The 25,254-nt window shown below is 38.5% G+C and overlaps 1 protein-coding gene across 1 annotated transcript in view; it reads right to left on the minus strand.

Moving 5' to 3' along the window:
* UBR3 (ubiquitin protein ligase E3 component n-recognin 3) overlaps nucleotides 1-25,036 on the minus strand; it is a 234,038-nt gene extending 209,002 nt beyond the window's left edge. Inside the window, exon 1 of the mRNA XM_055308033.1 lies at nucleotides 24,447-25,036. Within this exon, the coding sequence (XP_055164008.1) occupies nucleotides 24,447-24,994 (548 nt within the window). The 5' untranslated portion in view covers nucleotides 24,995-25,036. The remainder of the gene's footprint in view (nucleotides 1-24,446) is intronic.
* Nucleotides 25,037-25,254: the final 218 nt, after the last annotated feature.

Genomic DNA, 25,254 nt, shown 5'->3' on the forward strand with positions numbered 1-25,254 from the left:
TCAGGTCATAATCTCAGCATCGTGAGATGGAGCCCCATGACGGGCTCCATACTCAGCAAAGACTCTGCTTGAGATACTCTCCCTCTACCCCTCCCCCTACTTGTGTGCATGTTCTCTCTCTCTTTCGTTCTAAAATAAATAAGTCCTTTTAAAAAATGTTTTTCTTGAAGCCCTAACCCCTAATGCAACCATATTTGGAGATAAGACCTTTGAGGAGGTAAGTAAGGTTAACTGAGGTCATATGGTAGGGCCCTAATCCTATACAAGTGGTATCCTTGTAAGAAAAAAAGGAGACATCAGGGATACACAGGTACACAGAGGAAAGACCATGTGAGGATACAGGGAGAAGGCAGTTATCTACAGGCCAAGGAGAGAAACCTCAGGAGAAACCAAACCTGCCAGCACCTTGATCTTGGACTTTCAACCTCCAGAACCATGAAAAACAAATTTCTGATGTTTAAGTCCCCTAGTCTGTGGTATCATGTTATGACAACAAGCTGACTAATATAGTCCCTCAGCAGGACATGACTGCCTACATACACAATGAAGCCAGCCTTATGGCTAGCACTGAAATTAGTCCAGACCAGACTGATGGCTTTTCAGTACTGACAAGCAGAAAATATCAAAGAATGATATGGATTTTATAGACCCATAATGAATATAGATCTTATCAACTTTATGATATTGAAGCATTTTAAATTGAAATTATGTGAACTATGTTCACAGACCACAAAGGAACTAAAATGGAAACCAATACCAAACATAGGTTTAAAAATCCTTACAATTTGAAAATTAAATAACATACCTGTAAATAATGCATGGACAAAGAATAAGTAAAAGTATCCTATGACAATTTTTGTTGTGTCTATCATGTTCACAAAGACAAAAAGTTTGATGATATACTATCTTGGCTAGGTACTAAAGCAATGGATATTCTCATTGTACCAACAGAAACAGTGTAAATTAACAACATACCAAAAGTGAGGACAATTTGTAAAAATATATCAAAAGTATAAATGCATATCCATTTGCCCCAGTAATTCAAGGGATTAGAGTCAGGAGTCCCTAATTTCTAACCAGCACTCTTTTTCATGATACCTATGAGAAAATTTTCTCAAGGCACAAAGAAAGAACTTTCATATAGTATCCAGGTGAAAGAGATAAGCTATAAGATGTAGTCTAGCCAAGATAATAAAATATTGTAACTCCTATAGTTTTCAATAGTTTGAACAAAGAGAAAATCAAAATCAGAGCTAATTCAAAAAATCCTACCAAGAAGGAAGCAAAGACTGGCACTTGGCCAGGAAGCACAGCCTAAGGTCCCACCTAATCTAGCTGGTTAAGGACCTAAAAAATGTCCCCACCCAATTACAGAGTCCAACCAGCTACATCACCAACCCAGGGAGCACAGTTTGTGACTCTACCCAACCAGAGGAGATTATGGAGCCCAGTCAATGGCCCTGCCTGACCACAAAACCCAGCCAGCAGCCCCACCTGAATACAGACTCAACTGACAGTAGAACCCAGCCAATGGACCCCGCCCAATTTCAGAGCACAGGCAGTGGCTCCACCCAACCCAGACACTCAGAAAGCAAATGCTGCCTGCCAGTGGACAGTATCAGATGGCCTATACAGAATCCCAGGCTGAGCTAACTGAAGAAAATCTTTCCCTGCCAAAGTAAACCTACAGGGCAGCCCTGATGGTCTAATGGTTTAGCGCCACCTTCAGCCCAGGGCGTGATCCTGGAGTCCTGGGATCGAGTCCCACATCGGGCTCCCGGCATGGAGCCTGCTTCTCCCTCCTCCTGTGTCTCTGCCTCTCTCTCTCTCTATCATAAATAAATAAATAATAATAAATAAATAAATAAACAAACAAACAAATCTTTAAAAAGAAAAAACACACACACACACAAAGGAAACCTATAAAGACTGGAAGAGGAGACCACTTCTTCCAATGCACAGATACCAATGCAAAAACAGAAGGATCAAGTAGAATCAGGTAAAGTTGACACCATCAAAGGAAATCAATAAAGTTCCAATAACTGACCATGAAGAAATAGAGCTGAACTAAACAACAAAGAATTTAAAATAATCCACTTAAATAAGTTCTATGAACTACAAGAAAACACAGCTAGACAAATAAGCAAAAATGAGGGAAAATACATCAATAAAGTAAGAAGAAAAGAAAATTATTTTAAAAACAAATTCTAGAGCTGAAGAATATAATTTAACTGAAAAATTCAACAGAATTCTTTAACTGCAGACTTCATCAAGAAGAAAGAATTCATGAACACAAAGACATGTCATTTGAAATCATCCAATCAGAGGAGTAAAAGGAAAAAAGAATGAGAAAGAGTGAAGAAAGCTAGAGGACTAAGATATCGCACAAACAATATACATCATAGTAATCACAAAAGGCGAAGAGAGAGAAGGGGACCAAAAGTCTATTTAAAGAAATAATGGCTGAAAACACCCCCAATTTGGGGAAATAAATGGACTTAAGATTCAGGAGCCTTAGAATCCCTAAATAGGTTCAGCCCAAAAAGGGCTACACTGAGACATATTATAATTATGTTATCAAAAGTCAAAGACAAAGAAAAATTTGAAAGCAGCAAGAGAAAATACCTCATCACATAAGGGAGCCCCCATTAAGTCTATAAATAAATTTCTTGGCAGAAATCCTGCAAGCCAGGAGAAAGTGGGATGATATATTCAAAATACTGAAAGAAAAAAACTGCCAACCAAGAATACTATGCTCAGCAAAACTGCCCTACAGAAATGAAGGAGGGGGTGCCTGGGTGGTTCAATCAGTTAAGTGTCTGCATTTAACTCAGGTCATGATCCCTGGGTCCTGGGATCAAACCCTGCTTTGGGCTCCCCACTCAGTGGGGAGTCTACTTCTTCCTCTGACCCTCCCCAGTGCTCATGCACTCTCATGCTCACTGTCTCTCAAATAAATAAAATCTTCAGAAAGTGAGAGAGAAAGAAATGAAGGAGAAATAAAGATTTTCCCAAATTAAAAAAAGCTGAAAACATTCATCATGCCCAGACATTACTTAAAAGGAACCCTAAAGAGAATTCTTAAAGCTGAAATTAAAGGATGGTAATTAAAAATGTGAAAATATAGGAATGCATAAACCTCACCAGCAAAAATAAATATACAGTCAAAGGAAGATTCTCTAATATTGCAAAGGTAGTAGGCAAATCACTTTCAACTCCCATATAAAAGTTAAAAAAAATGAACACACTAAAAATGACTATAATAATTTAAAATATAAAAAAAATATGAAGTGTAGTATCAATAATCTAAATGCGAGAGGGAGAAATGTAAACTACAGGGGTTTTAGGTTGTTATTACCTTTAAAAAGGTTGTTCTAGGCTGCACCTGGGTGGCTCATTCAGTTAGGCAGTCAGTTAAGCATCTACCTTTGGCTCAGGTCATGATCCTGGGTTCCTAGGATCAAGTCCCACATTGGGCTCCTTGCTCAGTGGAGTCTGCTTCTCCCTCTCCCTTTGCCCCTCCCTGCCATTTATGTGCACACTCTTGCTCTCTCTTGCTCTCTCAAATAAATAAAATCTTTATAAATAAATAAATAAATAAATAAATAAATAAATAAATAAATAAATAGTTCTAAGATACTTTATGTCATTATCATGGTAAGCACAATAGAAGAACTTGTGGTAGGTATATAAAAAAGTTAAGAGAAACAAATCAAAACATGTCATCACAAAAACTCATCAAATCCAAAGGAAGAGAGGAAAAAAGAAACTCTAAGAGTCAAAAACAATTAACAAAATAGCAACAAAAAGCCCTTACCTATCAACAAATATTCTAAATGTAAATGGATTAAATTCTCCAATCAGAAGTCCTAGAGAAGCTGACTGGATTTTAAAAATCTAACAAGAAGTTCATGTTAGCTTTACAGGACACACACACGCTGAAATGGATGGAAACAATATCCCAAACAAATGATAGTTAAAAGAGAGCAAAAGCGGAGGCACCTGGGTGGCTCAGTCAGTTAATCATCTGCCTTCAGCTCAGGTCATGATCCAGGGGTCCTGGATCAAGCCCCACATCGGGCTCCCTACTCAGCAAGGAGTCTATCTCTCCCTCACCCCACGCAGGCTCACTCTCTCTCTTAAATTAATAAATAAAAATTAAAAAAAAAAAAGACAGCATAAGTGGCTGCACTTACATCAGATAAAATAAACTTTAAGTCAAAAATGGTCACAAGAGAAAAAGAAACTTATTACATAATAATAAGGGATCAAGAAGATATAACAATCATAAATACTTATGCACCTAAACATCAGAGCACCTAAATATGTAAAGTAAGCAGTAACACAACTGGGGAAAAGAAAAAGCATACAATAATAAGGGACTGTAATACTCCACTCTCAACAATGGATAAGTCAACCAAACAGGCAATTAATAAGGAAACAGCAAATACGAACAACACTATAAACCAAATGGATGTAACAGACATATATAGAACATTCCATCCAACAGCAGCAGAATACACATTCATCTCAAGACAGAACATTCTCCCAAAAAGATCATATGTTAGGCCACTACACAAGGCTTAACAAATTCAAGCAGACTGAAATTACATATTTTCTGAACACAATGAAAACTACAAAACTAGAAATCAAAAACAGGAGAGAAAATGGAATTTCACAAATATGAGAAAATAAACAATACACTCCTCAACAACCAATAATAGGTCACAGAAGAAAGGAAAATCAAAAAAGTATCTTGAAACAAATGAAAATGATAACCCAACAAACCAAAACCTGTAAGATGCCAGAAAAGCAGTTATAACTGAAAATTTATAGCTATAAATGCCTACACATTGAGGAAAAAGAAAGCTTACACAACCTAACTTAAACAACCTAACTTGGCGCATCAAAAGGAAGGAGGGAGGGAGGGAGGGAGGGAAGGAGGGAGGGAGGGAGGGAGGGAGGGAGGGAAGGAAGGAAGGAAGGAAGGAAGGAAGGAAGGAAGGAAGGAAGGAAGGAAGGAAGGAAGCCCAAAGCTAGTAGTAGGAAGAAAACAGAATAGAGCAGAAATAAATGAAATAAAGAATGGAAAACCAATACAAAGAACAAAACTTAGAGTTGGTTTTTTGAAAAGATAAATAAAACTGACCTTTAGCTAGACTGACAGTCAACAAAAAAGAAATAGGACTCAAATTAATAAAATTATAAATGAAAGAGAAGAAATTACAACCAGTACCAGAAAAATACAAAGGATCATAAAAGGCTACTCTGAACAATTATACACCAATAAACTGGACAAACTAGAAGAAATGGATAAATTCCTAGAAACATATAATTATTAAAGACTGAATCAATAAAAAAATAGAAAATGTGAACAGACCAATAACAACTAAGGAGACTGAATCAGTAATCAAATACCTCCCAGCCAAAAGAAATTGCAGGAACAGATGGCTTCACTGGTGAATTCTACCAAATATTAAAGAAGAATTAATGCCAATCCTTCTCAAACTCTTCCAAAACACTGAGGAGGAAAGAACACTCTCAAGTTCATTTTGCAACGCTAACATTACCCTGATACCAACACTAAAAGAAAGGAAAATTACACGTCAATATGACTCATGCATTTGGATGCAAAAATTCTCAATAAAACGCTAACAAACTGAACTCAATAGCACATGAAAAGATCAGATCTTACACCATAATCAAGAGGGATTTATCCCTGGTATATAAAGATTGTTCAAAATATGCAAATCAATATAACACCACATTCACAGAATGAAGGATAAAGATCAGACAATAATCTCAACAGATGCAGAAAAGCACTTGACAAAAGTCAACATCTGTTTCATGATAAAAACTCAACAAACTGGGTACAGAGGAAATATATTTCAACATAATACAAGTTATATATGACAAACCCATAGCTAACATCATGCTAAATGGTGAAAAATTGAGCCCGGCATGGGACTCAATCCTGGAACTCCAGGATCACACCCTGGGCCAAAGGCAGATGCTCAACCGCTGAGCCACCGAGGAGTCCCAAAAATTTTCTTTAAAATCAGGAACAATATATGAATACCTATTATTATCACTTCTACTCAACATAGCACTGAAGTCCTAATTGCAACAAATAGGCAAGAAATAGAAATAAAAGGCATCCAAATCAAAAAGAAAGAAGCAAAATTATCTGTTTACAGAAGACATATTATATATAGAAAACCCTAAAAACTACACCAAAAAACTATTAGAATATTACTAAACACAGGATGCAAAAAACATACAAAACTCAACTACTTTTTATATACTAACAAAGAACTATTTGAAAAAAAAATAAGGAAAGAAATCCCATTTACAATAGTATCCAAACACTAAAATATGTAGGAATAAATTTAACCAAGGAAATGAAAGATCTGTACACTGTAAACTATAAAATATTGATGAAAGATATTGAAGATGATATAAAGAAATGGAAAGAAAGATTTCCCATGTTCATGGACAGGAAGAATTAACATTGTTAAAATGTCCATACTAGACAAAGCAATTTATAGAATCAATGTAACCCCTATAAAAATTCCAATAGCATTTTTCACAGAAATAGAAAAAAAATCCTAAAATTCATATAAAATCACAAAAGACCTTAAGTAGCAGCCTTGAGAAAGAAGAACAAAGCTGGACACTTCACACTTCCTGATTCCAACTATATTTCAAAACTATAGTAATCAAAACAGAATGACACTACCATAAAAAAATAATACACAGATCAATGAAACAAAACAGAAACCCCAGAAATAAACTCATGCATATATGGCCAACTAATATTCAACAAAGGAGCTAAGAATAAACAATGGGGAAAGGATAATCTCTTAAATAAATGGCACTGAGAAAACTAGATATTCACATGCAAAGAAATGAAATTGGATCCCTACCTTACACACTCAGAAAAATTAACTCAAACTGGATTAAAGATTTAACTACAAGACCAGACACAATAAAACTCCTAGAAAAAAAGGCTTCTTGACATTGACTTTGGCAATGACTTTTTGGGTATAATTCCAAAAATATAAGCAAATAGAGCAAAAATAAACAAGTATAAATACCTTTACAAAATAAAAAGTTTCCACACAGCAAAGGAAGCAATCAAAATTAAAAAGCAACCTAAGGAATTAGAGCATTGGAATGTTTCCAAACCATTTATTTGATAAAGGGTTAATATTCAAATTTATTAAGAGCTCATATAACCCAACACCAAAAAAAAAAAAAAAAACCTTATTTTTAAATGGGTAAAGGAATAGAATAGACATTCTTCCAAAGACAAGATAAAAATGGACAAAATGGACAAAAAACATGCTCAACATCAATAATCATTAGGAAATGTAAACCAAAACCAAAATGAGGTAGATCACATCATTTTTTTAAAATATTTTATTTATTTGAAAGACAGAGACAGAGATAGTGACAGCATGAGTGGGGGAGGAGAGGGAGAAGCAGGCTCCCCGCAGAGCAGGGAGTCTGATGAGTCTCCATCCCAGGATTCTGGGATCATGACCCGAGCCAAAGGCAGAAGCTTAATCAACTGAGCCACCCATGCACCCCAAAATCTCCACACTTCTGTTAGTATTCCTTTTATCAAAAAAACAATAGTTAGCAAATGTTGCCAAAGATAAGAAGAAAAGACTCCTGTTTACTGTTGGTAGGAACGTAAACTGGTACATTATGGAAAACAGTATGGAAGTTTCTCAAAAAATTAAAAATAGAACTAGCATACAATCCAGCAAACCCACTTCTGAGTATATATCCAAAAGAAATTAAGTCATCTCAAAGAGATAGCTGAACCCCAATGTTCAAGGCAGCATTATCACAATAGCAAAAACATAGAAACAATTCTCAGTTGACAAATGAATGCATAAAGAAAATGATACACACACACAATGGAGTGTTATTCAGCCATTAAAAAAAAAAAAGGAAATCCCAATCACAAGAAGAAAACTGGAAAAACACAAACATATGGAATCTAAACAACATGCTACAAAAAAAAAAAAGGCAATCCTGCCATTTGTGACATGAATGAACCAAAAAGGCATTATTATGCTAAATGAAATAGATTAGAGAGAAAAAGACAAATACTGTATGACCACACCTATATGTGAAATCTAAAAAGCTAAACTCATAGAAACAGAGTAAAATGCTCATGGTCAAAGCCTGGAGAGGAAATAAGGAATTACTAATGACTGGGTACAAGCTTCCCGTTGCAAGGTAAATAAATTCTGAGGATCTCACATGTATCATGGTGACTACAGTTAACAATACTACACCATATACTTGAAATTTGCTTAGAATGTAGATCTTAAGAGTTTTTACTACAATAAAAAGTAACTATGTGAGGTGATGGATGTCTTAGCTAATTTTATTGTTGTGATCATTTTGCAATACATACATTTATCATCACATTATATACCTTCAATTTATACAACTTTATTTGTCAATTGTACTTCAATAAAGCTGAGGGGGGTGGAATCCAGGCTGCATGGTCCTTCTGATTAAATGATGATAAATTATCTTAGTTTAAGAATCAATCATATACAGTTAGCCCTTGAACAACCAGGGAGACAGAGAGAATATGTGCAGGGGAGAGGGGCAGGGAGAGAGGGAGAAGCAGACTCCCCCTGCCAAGCAGGGAACTCAAAGTGGAGCTCAATCCCAGGACCTTGAGATCATGACCTAAGCCAACGGCAGATGCTTAACTGACTGAGCCACCTAGGCACCCCACTTCTGATTTTAATACTTTCTTTGCTCTAGCTTACTTTAAGAATACAGCATATAATACATATAACATAGAAAATATGTGTTAATCAACTGTTTACATTATCAGGAAGGCTTCCAGTCAACAACAGGCTACTATTATTAAATCTGAAAATCTCCTTATAACTTTTCACTAAGTAGATTTTCAACTATGCAGAGGTCATACCCCTAAACCCTGGTTTGTTGAAGGGTCAACTGTACTAGAATCCTAGAGCCAGAGAAATTATCTTTCAAAAACAAATGCAAAAAAAGGCAAATGAAAGACATTTTCAGACATACAAAAAAGGAAAGATTTTATCACTAGCAAACTCACACTATCAGATATGTTAAAGGAAATCATTTAAGCAGAAGGAAAATGGTTCCAGATGGAAACTCAGAACTACACAATGGAACAAAATACACTACAAATGGTAACTAATGGGTAAGATTTTATTATTATTATTATTATTATTATTATTATTATTTTAAATCTCTTCCAAAAATTATTGATTGTGTAAATAAAAATAAGAACAATGTATTCAGTGGTTTATGGTGCACATAAAAATAAAACACATGACAATAGGATATAAGCTGGGAGAGAAAAAAACAGAAACACACCATCATAAGGTTCTCATATATATATATGTAAATTAGCATAATATAATTCAGAATGGACTGTGAAAAGTTAAAGATGTATACTATAAACCATAAAGCAACCAGTAAAATAACAATAAGAAGATAATAAAGCAACAAAGGAGATAAAATGGAAACAAAAAAAAAATCCAAAAGAAGGCAGAAAAGAGAGGGGAAAAAAAACAAAAGATAGATGGGATAAATAAAAAGCAAATTCCAAAATTACAGATTTAAATCTTTGGTTTAAGTTTTTATTTATTTATTTGAGAGAGAGAAAATGATTTAAAGAGAAAGAGAGAGCACAAGTAGAGCAGGGGCAGAGGGAGTAGCAAACTCCCTGCTGTGCAGGGGGGCCTGATATGGGGCTGAATCCCATAATCCTAATCTGAGCTGAAGACAGACACTTAACAGAGCCATCCAGGCACCCAACACATATTTTTTTCAAATGCACATGGAACATTCACAAAGACTGACCATATTCTGGATTATGAAGGAAAGCTTAAAAAAAAAGTTAACAGTTTTAAATAAATTGATATATACGTATACCCTCTGACTATAACAGAATTCACCTATAACAGAATTACTAAAAAACATAATCTGGGAAAAATCTCTAAAACTTCTAAATAACCCATGGGCCAAAGAGGAAATCATGGAAAACAGAAAACAGCTGAAATTGAATAAAAGTAAAAATATATCAAAATCTATGGGTTGCCTCTAAAGCTGTACATAGAGGGAAATTTATAACATCAAAAATTTATGTTAGAAAAGAAAAAGGTCGGGATCCCTGGGTGGCGCAGCGGTTTGGCGCCTGCCTTTGGCCCAGGGCGCGATCCTGGAGATCCGGGATCGAATCCCACATCGGGCTCCCAGTGCATAGAGCCTGCTTCTCCCTCTGCCTGTGTCTCTGCCTCTCTCTCTCTCTCTCTCTCTCTCTCTCTATCATAAATAAATATTAAAAAAATAGAAAAGAAAAAGGTCACAAAGCATTGCTCTAAAATGCCACCTTATAAAAAAAATGACAAAATTAAAACCAAACAAGAAGACAGTAATAAAAAGCACATAACAATGAAGAACAGATAGAAAAGAAAAAAAAAGATAGAAATCAATAAAACCAAAAGCTGATTTCTTGGAAACACCAATAATTTTGACGAATGAAAAACAGTATCCCTAGATACCCTAAAGACATTGAAAGAACAATAAAATATTACAAAGGACATTTTGCCCATAAATTCAGTTTAGATGAAATGGACAAATTCCTCAAAAGATTAAAACTGCCAAAGCATACACAGGAAAAAAGGTAACCTGAATAAGTACTACCTCATTAAAGAAATTCCATTTGTACTCGAAAACATTCCAACAGGGACACCTGGGTGGCTCAGCAGTTGCCTTCAGCTCAGGGCCTCATCCCAGATTCCCAGGATCGAGTCCCACATCGGGCTCCTTGCAGGAGTCTGATTCTCCTCCCTCTGCCTCCGTCTCTGCCTCTCTTTTTGTGTCTCTCATGGATAAATACATAAATAAACTTTAAAAAAAAATTCCAACAGTAAATACTCCAAACTTATTGCTTCACTGTGAAACTCCTCCAAACATTTGAGGGAGAAATAGTTATATTCTACAAAAACTCTGAAAAAAAAAAAAAAAAAAGAAGAAGAAGGAAACTTTCCCGGCTCATTTTATGTAAATAGCTTTACCATGATACCCAAATCAAAGATATTACCAAAGAAGAAAACTAAGATATTGCAAAAGAAATCCAATATTCCTCATGAACAGAGATACAAAAATCCTTACATCAAAATACTAGCAACTTGAATCCAACAATACATAAAAAAGACAATAATACATCATGACAAAGTAGAGTTTATGCCAAGAATACAAGAGTGGTTCAATATTCAAAAATTATTTCATGTAATTCCCCATATCTACAGATTAAAAAAGAAAAATCATCTAATTATCAAAAAAGAAGCAAAAAAAATTTTGATAAAAACTCATTTGTGATTTTCTTAAAAATTCTCAGCTAAGAAGAGAAATTCTTCAGTCTGATGAAAGGCATTTAACAAAATCCTACAGCTAATATATTTAATAATACAACATCAGGAACAGGACAAGAATGTCCACATTCACCACTTCTGCTCAATAGTGTAATGGAGATTCTGTTCCATGCAATCCAAAATAAATAAGTGGCACTATGATTTGAAAGGAAGAAGTAAAACTATCTTTATTCAGAGTCAGCATACTCATCTACATAGAAAACATAATGGGGGGATCCCTGGGTGGCGCAGCGGTTTGGCGCCTGCCTTTGGCCCAGGGCGCGATCCTGGAGACCCGGGATCGAATCCCACATCGGGCTCCCGGTGCATGGAGCCTGCTTCTCCCTCTGCCTGTGTCTCTGCCTCTCTCTCTCTCATTCTATGTGACTATCATAAATAAATAAAAATTAAAAAAATTTTTAAAAAAAATTTGTAAAAAAAAAGAAAACATAATGGGGATCCTTGGGTGGCGCAGCGGTTTGGCGCCTGCCTTTGGCCCAAGGCGCGATCCTGGAGACCCGGGATCGAATCCCACGTCAGGTTCCCAGTGCATGGAGCCTGCTTCTCCCTCTGCCTGTGTCTCTGCCTCTCTCTCTTCTTTCTCTCTCTGTGACTATCATAAATAAATAAAAAAAAATTTAAGAAGGGCAAGTTTTAAAAAATGGTGGATGGGAGGGCAAGTCAATATGAAAAGATTTTCCTAGGCCTGAAAAATACATGTATTCAAATTAAAAACTTAATAGGCAAGCTAAACAACGGATGAGATAGAGTTGAAGAAGGAATTATCTATAAGACAGATCTGGGAAAATCACCCTCAATCCAGCCCCCCCAAAATATAAATGGATAGAAAATGAGTATGGTCTAGTATTTAGAAGACAGAATGAGAAGATCCAACAAATATATTATAGCAGTCCCAAAACAGAAAAGAATGGGAAAAACTTGAAAATCAAAGGGACAATGGTTGAGAATTTCCAGAAGAAATGAGACAATCCTCATCTAGAGCCAATGCAATAAATAAAGTCACACCTAGACACATCATAGGGAAACGGCAGATCACCAAAAAATAAACATTAAAAGCAACTAATGAATAAAGCAGATTACTTACAAAGGAACAATTAGATTAAAATACTTCCCAACAAGAGACCAGAGGACAACAGAATAGCATTTTCAAAGTGCTAGGGAAAATAAACGTAACTAAAATTCTCCACCCACTTAAAATATTATTCAAGAGAGAAGGTGAAAAGTACACTAGCACTTGATTGCATTATGTTATTTCATGCCTGTGAAGCTTTGTGTGTTCTGTTCCTCTTATCCATAAAGTTCTCCCTCACCCCCCAACCTCCCTGCAGATCAAATTCAAATTCTCTGTAAACTTTTCCTTAACCTTCACTAAAATGCAGTAACAACAGAGGCACTAGGAGTTAAGTACACAGGTTCTGGATGTGGACAAAAAATGGTTGTGAATAAGAGCTGTGTAACTTTGGTCAAGTTGCGTCTCTGGGACAATATCTTACTTGTGTAGATGATAATATCAATACCTAGGGGCTTGTTGAAAATGTTAAATGAGGGACACCTGGTGGCTCAAAGGTTGAGCATCTGCCTTTGGCCCAGGGCATGATCCTGGGATCCAGGATCAAGTCCCACATTGGGCTCCTTGCATGCAGCCTGCTTCTCCCTCTGCCTAAGTCTCTGCCTCTCTCTCTCTCTTTCTGTGTCTCTCATGAATGAATGAATGAAATATTTTTTAAAAAAGAAAATGTTAAATGAGATACATGTAAATGCCTGATATAAAATAAGCACTTATTTTTTTTCAAAGATTTTATTTATTTTATTCATTTTATTTATTTATTCATGAGACACACACACACACAGAGAGAGAGAGAGAGAGAGAAAGAGAGAGGAAGAGACACAGGCAGAGAGAGGCAGGCTCCATGCAGGGAGACAGATGCTAGAGTCCCCAATCTCCAGGATCTCGCCCTGGGCTGAAGGTGGCGCTAAACCACTGGGCCACCCAGGCTGCCCAAAATAAGCATTTATTAAAGGAAAATCTACAGATTAACTTTAGGAAAAAAATCAGAAGGTTGGTTAAGGATGCTCCATATAAAAAATTCAAAAGCATTTGAAAATGTTTGTAATATAAAATATTGGATAAAAAGCAATAAACAAGAAATTGGAAAAAGTAGTTTTTTTCAAAAATAATATGTCAGGGAACAAATCTAACAAAAGATATATAACTTATGGAGAAAATTACTTTATTGGAAGCAAAAACAATTTATACTACTCTCATAGAGAGGCACACTAAATACTATAAAGATAACAATATTTGTTTTCTACTATAAAGTATTCTACTGCATGATTAAACCACAGTTTACTAATCTCTCTGTTGCCAATTTTTCCCAATTTCAAATGGTATTATAATGAATATCCTTGTTTAATGTCTCCTTATGCAATGTCCTCAAATTTAATGTGATTTCAATCAATATCTAACAGAAATTTTCCACAGAATTTGACAAGCTGATCCTGAAATTCAAATGAAAGAGTTAGGGACCAAGAATGGCTAAGATCCTTTAGAAGAACAATAATAATGGAAATCCTGACATACCAACATTTATTCTAATGTTATAATAATTAAAGCAGGATGACATTGTTGCAAGACACATACCAATACAACAGAAAGCTTAGGACACACATAGAAAATTGCCATATGAACTAAGGTAGAGAGGAGTGTTTTTTTTTTTAATTTTTATTTATTTATGATAGTCACAGAGAGAGAGAGAGAGAGAGAGAGAGAGAGAGAGGCAGAGACAGAGGCAGAGGCAGAGGGAGAAGCAGGCTCCATGCACCAGGAGCCCGATGTGGGATTCGATCCCGGGTCTCCAGGATCGCGCCCTGGGCCAAAGGCAGGCGCCAAACCGCTGCGCCACCCAGGGATCCCGAGAGGAGTGCTTTTAAAAGACACAAATTGGGGCACCTGGGTGGCTCAGTCAGTTGAGCATCTGCCTTTGGCTCAGGTCATGATCCAAGGGTCCTGAGATCCAGCCCCACATTGGGCTCCCTACTTAGCAGAGAGTCTGCTTCTCCCCCTCTCAGCCACTCTCCCTGCTTGTGCTATCTTTCTCTACCAAATGGATAAATAGAATCTTTAAAAATAAAAATAGGGGGATCCCTGGGTGGATCAGTGGTTTAGTGCCTGCCTTCGGCCCAGAGTGTGATCCTGGAGCCCCGGGATTGAGTCCCACATCGGGCTCCCTGCATGGAGCCTGCTTCTCCCTCTGCCTCTGTCTCTGCCTCTCTCTCTCTCTGTAAATAAATAAAATCTTAAAAAATAAATAAATAAAAATAAAATAAAATAAATAAAAAGACACAAATAATGCAAACTATAGAAGAAACATTACATTTTTAATTTAAAGCATTTTTGCCACACTATTATACATAACGAGGGGAAAAGACAAGCCACAGACTGAAAGATGAAATTAGGAATCTACATAACTAAGGATCAGTATCTAGAATATATATATATAGTAGTCATAAAACTCAGTAATATAAAACAGAAAACAGGCAAAGAATATGAACTAGCAATTCACAAAGGAAGAACTCAAATGGCCTAAAAACATGAAAACATGTTCAACTCTCCTAGTAGTCAGGAAAATGCAAATTTTAAAAATATGTTTATATCCAACAGACTGACACACAAGACACAAAACTGTATACGTGCATATGAAGAATAGCAAGCACACTCTATGATCTAGCAGTTCCTCTCCTAATCTATCCTAAAAAAATTCTAGTATACCTACACAAAGAGACACATACAAAAATGTCCACTGCAGCCCTGAAAAAACAATGAAAAAATATAAAGCATCTGATTGTTCCATAGCAAAGAAATAGATTGGCAAATCATGGTTTAAAGACACCACAGAATACTTAGCAGCTAGATACAAATGTACCATTTTTTTTAAGATTTTTATTTATTCATGAGAGACAGAGAGAGAGAGAGAGGCAGAGACACAGGCAGAGGGTGGAGCAGGCTCCATTCAGGAGGCCTAACATGGGACTCGATCCCCAGTCTCCAGGATCACGCCCTGGACTGAAGGTGGCGCCAAACCGCTGGGCCACCCGGGGTTGCCCAATAAACTCATTTATATTAGTAACCTGGTAAGTGAAAAAGGCAAGTTTCAAAGAAATTCTAATTTAAGCACGATTTTAACACTAAAATAATCATATATTGTTTAAATGTAGTAAAAGTAAAAAACATGCATGGATTTTCAGACGGGAATTTCAGGATAATGGTAAAGATAAAGGAAGGGAGAAGATGACCTTTAGTTTTTTACCCAAAAAAAAAAAAAAAAAAAGGCTCTAGGGGATCCCTGGGTGGCTCAGCGGTTTAGCACCGCCTTCCGCCCCGGCCATGATCCTGGAGTCCCCAGATCCAGTCCCACATCAGGCTCCTTGCATGAAGCCTGCTTCTTCCTTTGCCTGTGTTTCTGCCTCTCTCTGTGGTGAGTAAAAAGATATTTTTTATATTACTTTTCTGTATCTTGAAAATGTTTCATTGTTGAAAAAAGTTTTAATGGGTTTTATATGACATAAAAATGATTAGAAAAAATAATTACAATCTAATAAGACTTCCAAATTGCTGTGTTGTAGTTAAACCTTACTACAATGAAGATGACTAGAAATTATACTTCCATCTCAAGTAGACTCTTCTAAATTAAGAATCAGTCTATACTATTTCTGGTAAAATAGCAATCAAAAAAAAGAAAGTAAAAAAAAAAGTAAAATGAACACAGAAAAGAGAAAAAAATTTTTTCAATTATTTTTCCTCCAAGTTCTTGGATCATGAGAGGTGTCATGTTCCCTTGTTTGAATTCATGACCTAAGTTAGATTGGTATTGCTGTAGAGAAAATTACAGATTCATAGGAAAGAAAATTTCACATGTAAATACATGGATACATACATAAATAAATAATTTAAGAGATCAGCTCTAACACCCTCCCTACAAAATCAGTAAAACAAAACATATGATACAATTTACTAAAAAATAACCCATTTACTAAACTCTAAATATATGTGAGAGGATATAAATAAGAGGTAGATATGGCACAGGTCTTTATCGTCAAATCTTTATTGAAAGTTTATAGAGATAAAACCTAGAGATGACAAAAGAATTGTTATAATTCAGAAAATTAAATCCTGCAATACGGTTTCACAGTGTACTTATGTTACAGGAGTGTTGCTCCTACAGATGAGCTTGACAGTCAAAGGAAAACTTTCCACTGGACTTTGCAGGAGCAGAAACAACATGAAACTTCAAGGATAAGAATATATACAGTGAGTTAAAGAAATAACAGAGGATCCCACTGCAATGGAGGTTATAAGGTTGGCAGTACAGGTAGAGACCACATATGAGTACACGTGATCCTTGAAACTTGAAATGTAGTCTAGAAAGAACTCTCATTAGAATATAAAAGGATACTAAAATTAGAATATCACCATTTTGCAATCTCTAATAAAAATATGGATCTGGACAATAATAATAATTTAGATAGTAAAATCTTTAACAAGATAGGTAACTTTATAACAAATGGATCACACTAACAAGTCTAAGCCCACTGATTAACCCTAACATCAGTAAAGGAGAGACAAGGAAACATTCTCTAGCTCCTGATATGATTCAACAGGAAGTATAAAACTATTGTAAAGTTTCCTTGCCAAAACAAAACAAAACAACAAAAAAAAAACAGAATCTAAGGGGGTGCCTGAGTGGTTCAGTTGATTAAGCTTCCGCATTCAGCTCAGGTCATGATCCCAGGGTCCTGGAATTGAGTCCATGTCAGGCTCCCTGTTCAGTGGGGAGCCTGCTTCTCCCTCTCCTTCTGCCACTGCCCCCGCTTGTGCTCTCTCCATCTCTCTCTCTCTGTCAAATAAATAAATAAATAAATAAATAATAAATAAATAAATAAATAAATAATAAATAAATAAATAAATAAAATAAAATCTTTTTTAAAAAAATAGCATCTAAAATTTGATCAAGACTCTAGATCCCAACAACTGGTTTACAGGAAATAATGGGCAGAAGAACAAGTTAAACATCACATCTCAGAGATGCAATCAGTAACACCCAGAATGCAGGTTCCTTCAACTAGTAAATGGCAGAGAACCAAAAAGGGGGTTGGAGGTATAACAAAAAGAGTCCTAAGAGATGTAACAACAAAGTGCAATATGAGGGCCTTGTTTGAATCCTAATTCTAAATCAACCCTAAGAAATCATTCATGAAACTGGGAAAATCTGAACATTCACTGGATATTTGAAGACTTTAAGAAGTAATTGTGAAAGGATACCTGGGTCGCTCATTCGGTTAAGTATCTGTCTCCAGCTCAGGTCATAATCTTGGGGCGCTGGGATTGAGCCCCACGTCAAACTCCCTGTTCAGCAGGGAGTCTGCTTCTCCCTCTCCCTCCCCCTACTCTCTTGCTCACTCTCTCAAATAAATAAAATCTTTAAAAAAAAAAGAATTGTGAATATTTTAGGTATGATTAGGGTACAGTGGTTGTTCTTTTAATTATGATAAAATATACATGACATAAAACTTACGATTTTAACATTTTTTAAGTGCGCAGTTCAGTATATTAAGAACATTCACACTGTTGTGCAGCCATCACCACAATCCATCTCAAGAACTTTTTCATCCTCCTAAATTGAAACTCTGTACCCATTACACAATAACTCCCCACTACCCTCCTCCCTCCAGCCCCTGCCAACTACCAATCTATCTTCTGTCTCTAAAATTAAACTATTACAGATACCTCATAAAAATAGAATCATACAATATTTGTCCTTTGTATCTGGCTTATTTCACTTAGCATAATGTCTTCAAGGATTATCCCTACTGCAGCATGTGTCCAAACTTCATTCCTTTTAAAGGCTAAGTAACATTCCATCTTATGTACAAAACCACATTTTGCTTACCTATTCATCTGCCAAAGGACATTTGGGTTATGTTTCATTCTTAAGAGTTCACATCTCTTTACTGAGGTACATACTCAAATATTTATAAATTAAATTATAAGAAATCTGAGATTTGCTTCAAAATACTCAAGCTTGGAAAGAAAGGGTGGGGGGGAGGTAATAAATGAAACAATGTATCACTTCTCACTTAACAGATTAACAAAGATTGAAATACTGATAACACTATATATATTGGCCAAGATGTGGGGAAACATGCTCTTTCATACATTGTTGGTAGAGTGTAAATTCATGTCTTTGGAAGGCTGTATCAAAGTTTAAAATGTACATTTCCTTTAACCAAGATATAACTTCTAGGAATTTATCTTCACCCATATGCTTACACATATACACAGAAAAGTGTATACAAGCATACTGACTGCAACAAACATTTATAATAGTCCAAGATTGGAAACAATTTAAATGTGTATCAGGACGGAAATGACAGCATAAATTACAGGGAAAAAAAAATGCAATGAAATACAATTTAACTGGGATCCCTGGGCGGTGCAGCTGTTTGGCCCCTGCCTTTGGCCCAGGGCGCGATCCTGGAGACCCGGGATCGAATCCCACATCGGGCTCCAGGTGCATGGAGCCTGCTTCTCCCTCTGCCTGTGTCTCTCCCTCTCTCTCTCTCTCTCTCTCTCTCTGTGTGTGTGACTATCATAAATAAAAAAAAAAAAGAAAAGAAATACAATTTAACTGTAAAAAAAAAAATGAAATGGTTCTATGTGCACTAATAAGAGACAGTGTCCAAGAAATGTGTGAAAGGAAAAAGAGCCAGGTACAGAAGAGTATGACACTATTTAACTAGACATTGACTGCCTCCATTTCTGGCACTGCCACAGACCAAATAAACCTAAAAATTTCCCACAACAAAACAGCTACAATTGCAGAGTAAATTATAACTAGCATCTTCTAAATGTATGGCTAAGCTTAAAAGAAAATAAGGGAAATCTATCACTGAGAAGTGGGACGGAGGAAAAGGAACTTTTACTTTTTACTTTATCCATTTTTATTTATTTATCTGAGAGAAAGCATGAGCCTTGGGGAAGGGTAGAGGGAAGAGAGAAGCATACTCCCTGCTGAGCAGGGAGCCTGAGAGCCAGAGGATCCAGGGATCATGACCGGAGCCAAAAGCAGACTTAAGCTTAACTAAGTCACCCAGGCACCCCTCTGGTTATTTTTATGTTGTAACCAATATGTATTACTTTTGAAATTGAAAAAGGAAGAAATTATTCCTAAAGCAATCTCAAAAAAGATGCTATGGATTTAATAATCAATGCCACCACCTGAATAACTAAACCAATGGAATCTCATGGCAAATTTTCAGGCGTAACAGCCACTATTTTATCCAATTTAACTCAACGTACTTTAATTTATACAACTTACTAAGCACCTACTAAGTGCAAGAGACTATGCTGGCCTCTGATAAATATAGCAAGATAAGGCTCCTATTTTTTAAGGAGCTTAGAATCTGTGAGGAAGAACAAGGGGGCAAAAAAAAAAATCTATAAATACAGGATAGAACATGAAAATGGTCATCCTCTGCACCAAAATTTGGGAACTAAATATTTAAAATTCCAACTTCTGGGCTCCCTGGGTGGCGCAGCGGTTTGGCGCCTGCCTTTGGCCCAGGGTGCGATCCTGGAGACCCGGGATCGAATCCCACGTCGGGCTCCCATGTACGGAGCGTGCTTCTCCCTCTGCCTGTGTCTCTGCCTCTCTCTCTCTCTCTCTCTCTCTCTCTCTCTCTCTCTGTGACTATCATAAATAAATAAAAAAAATTAAAAAAAATTAAATAAAATAAAATAAAATTCCAACTTCTGGTTAGCACCATCAGAACCACAAACCAATCAGACTTTATTTTAGATTTTTCATTACTTTTTTAAAAAATTTATCCATCCTTCAACCATTTGTTACAATGAGTGCATTTTATTCATTAGTGGCAAAATTATGCTGTTATACATACAGTTATTAATATCTAGTTTCCATAGCTTTCGTAATTTCAAATTTCTTTTTTTTTTTTTTAAGATTTTATTTATTCATGAGACACACACAGAGAGAGAGGCAGAGACACAGGCAGAGAGAGAAGCAGGCTCCCTGCAAGGAGCCCAATGCAGGACTGGATCCGAGACCAGGATCATGCCCTGAGCCAAAGGCAGATACTCAACTGCTAAACCACTCAGGCGTCCCAAGCTTTTGTAATTTCATCCCACAAATGAATTCTGTTGTTTTCTTCCTTTGGTTTGTACACCTGTTAATATTGCCACACTTATATCAATACCACTAATCAAAAATAACTGAATTCTCTCCTCATAATTTTATAATTATAAATTTGAAAATTAATTGGCAATATAGGTTGCGATGGATCCAAGATCCTTCCCCATCTCCAATACAATATCCTATCCATAACAGACACTTGGGAAAAGGATTAAGGCACAGCAGGGTTTCTTCTCTTTATTAAGAAAGCAGATACAGAGAAAATAGAATCCTTTAAAAATGTACTGAACAATGGTATTTATAAATGTCTATTGCAGTTACAATTACAAACTAAAACACAACTTATCTTAAACTTTTAGTAACCTAAAAGGATTTTCAGATGTATCAAAAACTGAAAAAAGTTAAATATATTTTCTCTATGCCAGCGTAGTCCAGCTTTGCCCACCAGGAACACTGCTATAATTTGTAGATTTCCAGTTCTGAAAAGGTTACAGAGGCAGCCTTTTAACCTGTACTGTTGGCTAACGTCACCTATGTCTCTCCAGGCATTAGATTAGGTGTGTAGCCCAGAATTACTCTATCCCAAAGAGTTGTAAAAATATCAGAATTTTCACATGGCCACAACACCTTTATTGTTTACTCTTGCCCTTTATGAAACTGGACATGGCAACTGCTGGCACCTACAGGCAACAGTTCTGCATTTCAGAAAGGCAATAATAATTATTTAACACTATGTATCAACAACTCACAGAGGGCTGCCAGAGGAGAAAGAATCTACCAGATGTCAGTAAAGGCAAATGCTGTAAGATTAGAATGTGCCCTGTATGAATACCTTCAAAGAAATAAAGAGATATTTCTGCTCCTGCACCGAAGCATCACAATTAGAGATCAGACTTACAACTCATCCAGATCAACCTGATGATTATGACTGTGTTCCAAAATTCAGGAAAGAATCAAATACATTTCCTACTTTCCCCTTCTTTAGGGATCCCAAATGCTAACCTCGTCTAAGAAGTAAAAATGTCTAAATACCTGTAAAGGATTGTTCCAATTCCCATTTTAAAATCCCTCTTAAAATTTTTTTTAAGTTTTTAAAAAGAAAAAAAAAGGCCCAAATAAGAATGGCATATTAAAAAAAAAAAAAGACAAAAACACAGTATTGAACAGAAACATCCAATAGGAATGCTATTTGTAGAGGCAGTAGAGAGAAATGTTGAGCTGTCATCTCTGGAGCCAGCAGGCTAGCAGTAACTTACTACCTGTATAATCCTGAGCAAGTTTTTTAAAACTATGCCCTACTTTCCTCTTCTGTATCATGAGAATAATGACAGTAACAATCTCAGGTTTCTTGAAGATAAATGAGTTACATAATGTAACACAGTTAATATATGACCACTATTTACCAAACAGATAAAAATCCAAAGTGTTAATAACACTCTTTTGATGAGGCTATTGGAAAGCAGAAAGTCTGATACTCTGCTTAGTACTCAGACTTAATGGAGGGAGGGCAACTTGAGAATCCCACTGTTGAGAATATATCTCCCTGATAGTTTTGCATAGGTGAAAAGACAGGTATACCACATTTTTTATTTCATACTGGAAACCCAAATGTCAAACAGCAAAAGTGATGACAAATGAAGAGTGGCAGGGCGCCTAGGTGGCTCAGTCGGTTAAATGCCCAACTTGATTTTGGCTGAGGTCATGATCTAAGGGTTGTGAGATCAAGCCTCACAATGGGCTCTTCACTGGGCAGGGGGGCCTGCTTAACATTCTCTCTCTTTCTCAGTCCCTTCCCCCATCCATGCACTCTCTCTCATAAAAAGCAAAAACAGGGCAGCCTGGTGGCTCAGCAATTTAGCATTGCCTTCAGCCGAGGGTGTGATCCTAGGGTCCCGGCCGGGATCCAGTCCCATGTCAGGCTCCCTGCAGGGAGCCTGCTTCTCCCTCTGCCTGTGTCTCTGCCTTTCTCTGTGTGTGTCTCTCATGAATAAATAAATAAAATCTTTAAAAAAAAAAAAAAAGAGCAGAAACAAAAAAAAATCAATAGAGTGGCAAATTTGTGGCATGGAACACATTACAGATTTTTTTTTTAATTAATACACTGATTTACTGACATGAAGAGACCTCTTGGTAAGTGAAAAATGCAAGATGTTATGTTACTTTTTGCATAAAAAGAAACTGAATAATCAAAATACATATTCATCCTTGTTTATTTTTGTACTAAGAGAAAGTAGTAACGTGGGAAGGACTGGGCAGATGAAAGGATGGGAGGGAAACTTCAAACTGTGCATCTTTTAATTTTTTCTCTTTTGTTTTTTTTTTGGCTACATAAATATTTTACCTATTCAAATATTAATTTTTTAAGTATTTTTTAAATGTCAGGAATACACTTTAAGTCTCAAAAGTTGGCTGCAATTACTATCGCCGTTGTTGTTAATAGTTGCAGTGATAGTAACAAGCTCAAAATACCTCCTTTCTGAAGTATTTTACGTACTTCCTCTGCACAGAAGGTTCCTCTAACTCCCGGACTATTTTAAAAATGTATCATTTTCTACTCTAGTGTAAGAGGCTTAACCGGGTAGGTCAATGTCTTGTTCATTTTGCATATCCTCGGAGCCTTGCTTGCACCTGATAGATTCAACATTCTATAGCAACAGTAACCTACAAGTACTCCAAAGGAGAAAAAAAAAAAAACAGTGACCCTTTCTAAAGGATGTGTGCTCTACCATTAATTACAACACCTGAAAATCTTAAAACTTGAATAACTGGATTTGCTAACATTCTTTCAACCACTGCCCCAGCCAAAATGTCCTCTCTTCCACCAAGTTCTTTCTTTTCCCAGGGCTTCCCCAGATATGATATCACGTCCCAAGCCAAGACACTACAACGTACCAACTCTTTAACTCGCTGCAGTCTCTGAAATGCCTTTTGTCCTAAGTCCCGACACCCCGCTACATTGCTCCTATCGAATGTGCATTTGTTGACTGTCTCCTCTTAGACAGAGGTTCACAGATTAGCCACTGAATAAAGTGCCCTTTTAACTGCGGCAGAAGACCTAACACTTGATTCCTCATTCGCTCAGTGTTTTTGTTTGTTCTTCTGGTACGTAGCGTGTTCTGCAACCGACTGCTCAGCAAGCAGCGCGGTTCTAGAAGTCATTCCAGCACGCCGAATACTCCACTGACAGCTCAACAGTCGCTTTTCATGCAAGCCCCTCCCCTTTCCCTCCTCCCTCAACTCTCACAAGCTCTCGGGCTCCTCCGTCGCCGCTGACGGACACACTGACAGTTCAGAAGCCCTTCCACCCGGGCAGCCGCAGGACCACTTCCACGACTCGTAGCATCCTGCGACCCAACGCAGCGCCCAGGACCACCCCCCTCCCAGCCGGGCCAAACCACATCGTCAGCCTCTCCTTCCCAAGAACCAGGCAGCTTTTAAAGCTCTTCCCGACAAGCACACAACTGACAGCTCGGCAGCAGGTTCCCCAAGCAGCCCTTCCTCCTGCCACCCCGCGCACGGCTCTTCCGTGGCTGCCCCGAATACCCACTGCCCCGTCCCTAGGTAGGCGCGCTCTCCGCCCTCCCCCGTCCCCACTCCCTCTGCGGCGCTGACAGCTCAGCCGCCCCCACCCCCACCCCCACCCCACCCCACCCCCCGCGGCTGCACCCTCCCCCACCGCGTCCCCTGACAGCGCCGGGTCTGCCGCCAGGCCGCCCCGGCCCGGCCCGGCCCGACCCGGCCCGGCCCGGCCGCCCCCGCCCCGGAGCAGGGCCCCACTCACCCACTCTCCCGCATCACGTTGCTGTCCCCGCAGTCACAGGCTCCGCCGGCCTGGCTGCGGAACATGTTGAAGTCGTGTCCGGTGTGGTCGCCCTGGTGGAAGCACTCGGCGCACAGCGACATGCAGGGGGAGATGCCGCACGTCCGGCAGCGGTAGGCCACGAAGTTGGCCGTCCAGACCAGGCCGCAGAGCGCCGCGGGGTCGTAGGCCCGCACGGCCGCGCAGAACTCGTCGTAGCCGCCGCCGCCCGCCAGAAGGCACTTACACCACTCCAGGGCCTCCTCCTCCGCCGCCCCCGCGCCGCCCGCGCCGCCCGCGGCCGCCGCCTCCTCGCCGTCCGCAGCCGCGGCCAGCGGCCGCTCGGCGCTCAGCACCCGCTCCAGCAGCGCCCGCAGCTCCTCAGCACCTGCCCTGTTGTCCGGCCGGCTGAGGGCCGCCTTCAGGTGCGCCGCGGTGGCCGCCTTGTCCAGGCCCGGCCCGGGCGCGGGCAGCTCGGCTTGGGGCGGCTGCGGCCCCCCGACGGCCGCCGCGGCCGCCGCCGCCGCCATGATGAGAGCTCAGAATTCGGAGAGCCCAGGGCCGGCGGCTCCTCCCGGGAGGGTGGGGGAACCGACTGCCGCGGTCGCTCCGCCCGCCCAACTCTCGCGATACCCCGCACCGCCGCGCGCCGCCGCCGCCGCCGCAGCCGCCGCCGCCGCCGCGTCCCCGCCCCTGCACACGCCCCCCGGGCGTCGGGCTTGCTCCCCGCGCGCTCCTCCGTCGCTCCCCGCCTCCCCGCGCCCAGAGGTGGGAGTACGGAAAAGAGCGG

The sequence above is a fragment of the Nyctereutes procyonoides genome, unplaced genomic scaffold (assembly GCF_905146905.1).
Source record: "Nyctereutes procyonoides isolate TBG_1078 unplaced genomic scaffold, NYPRO_anot_genome, whole genome shotgun sequence".
Classification (NCBI taxonomy): domain Eukaryota; kingdom Metazoa; phylum Chordata; class Mammalia; order Carnivora; family Canidae; genus Nyctereutes; species Nyctereutes procyonoides.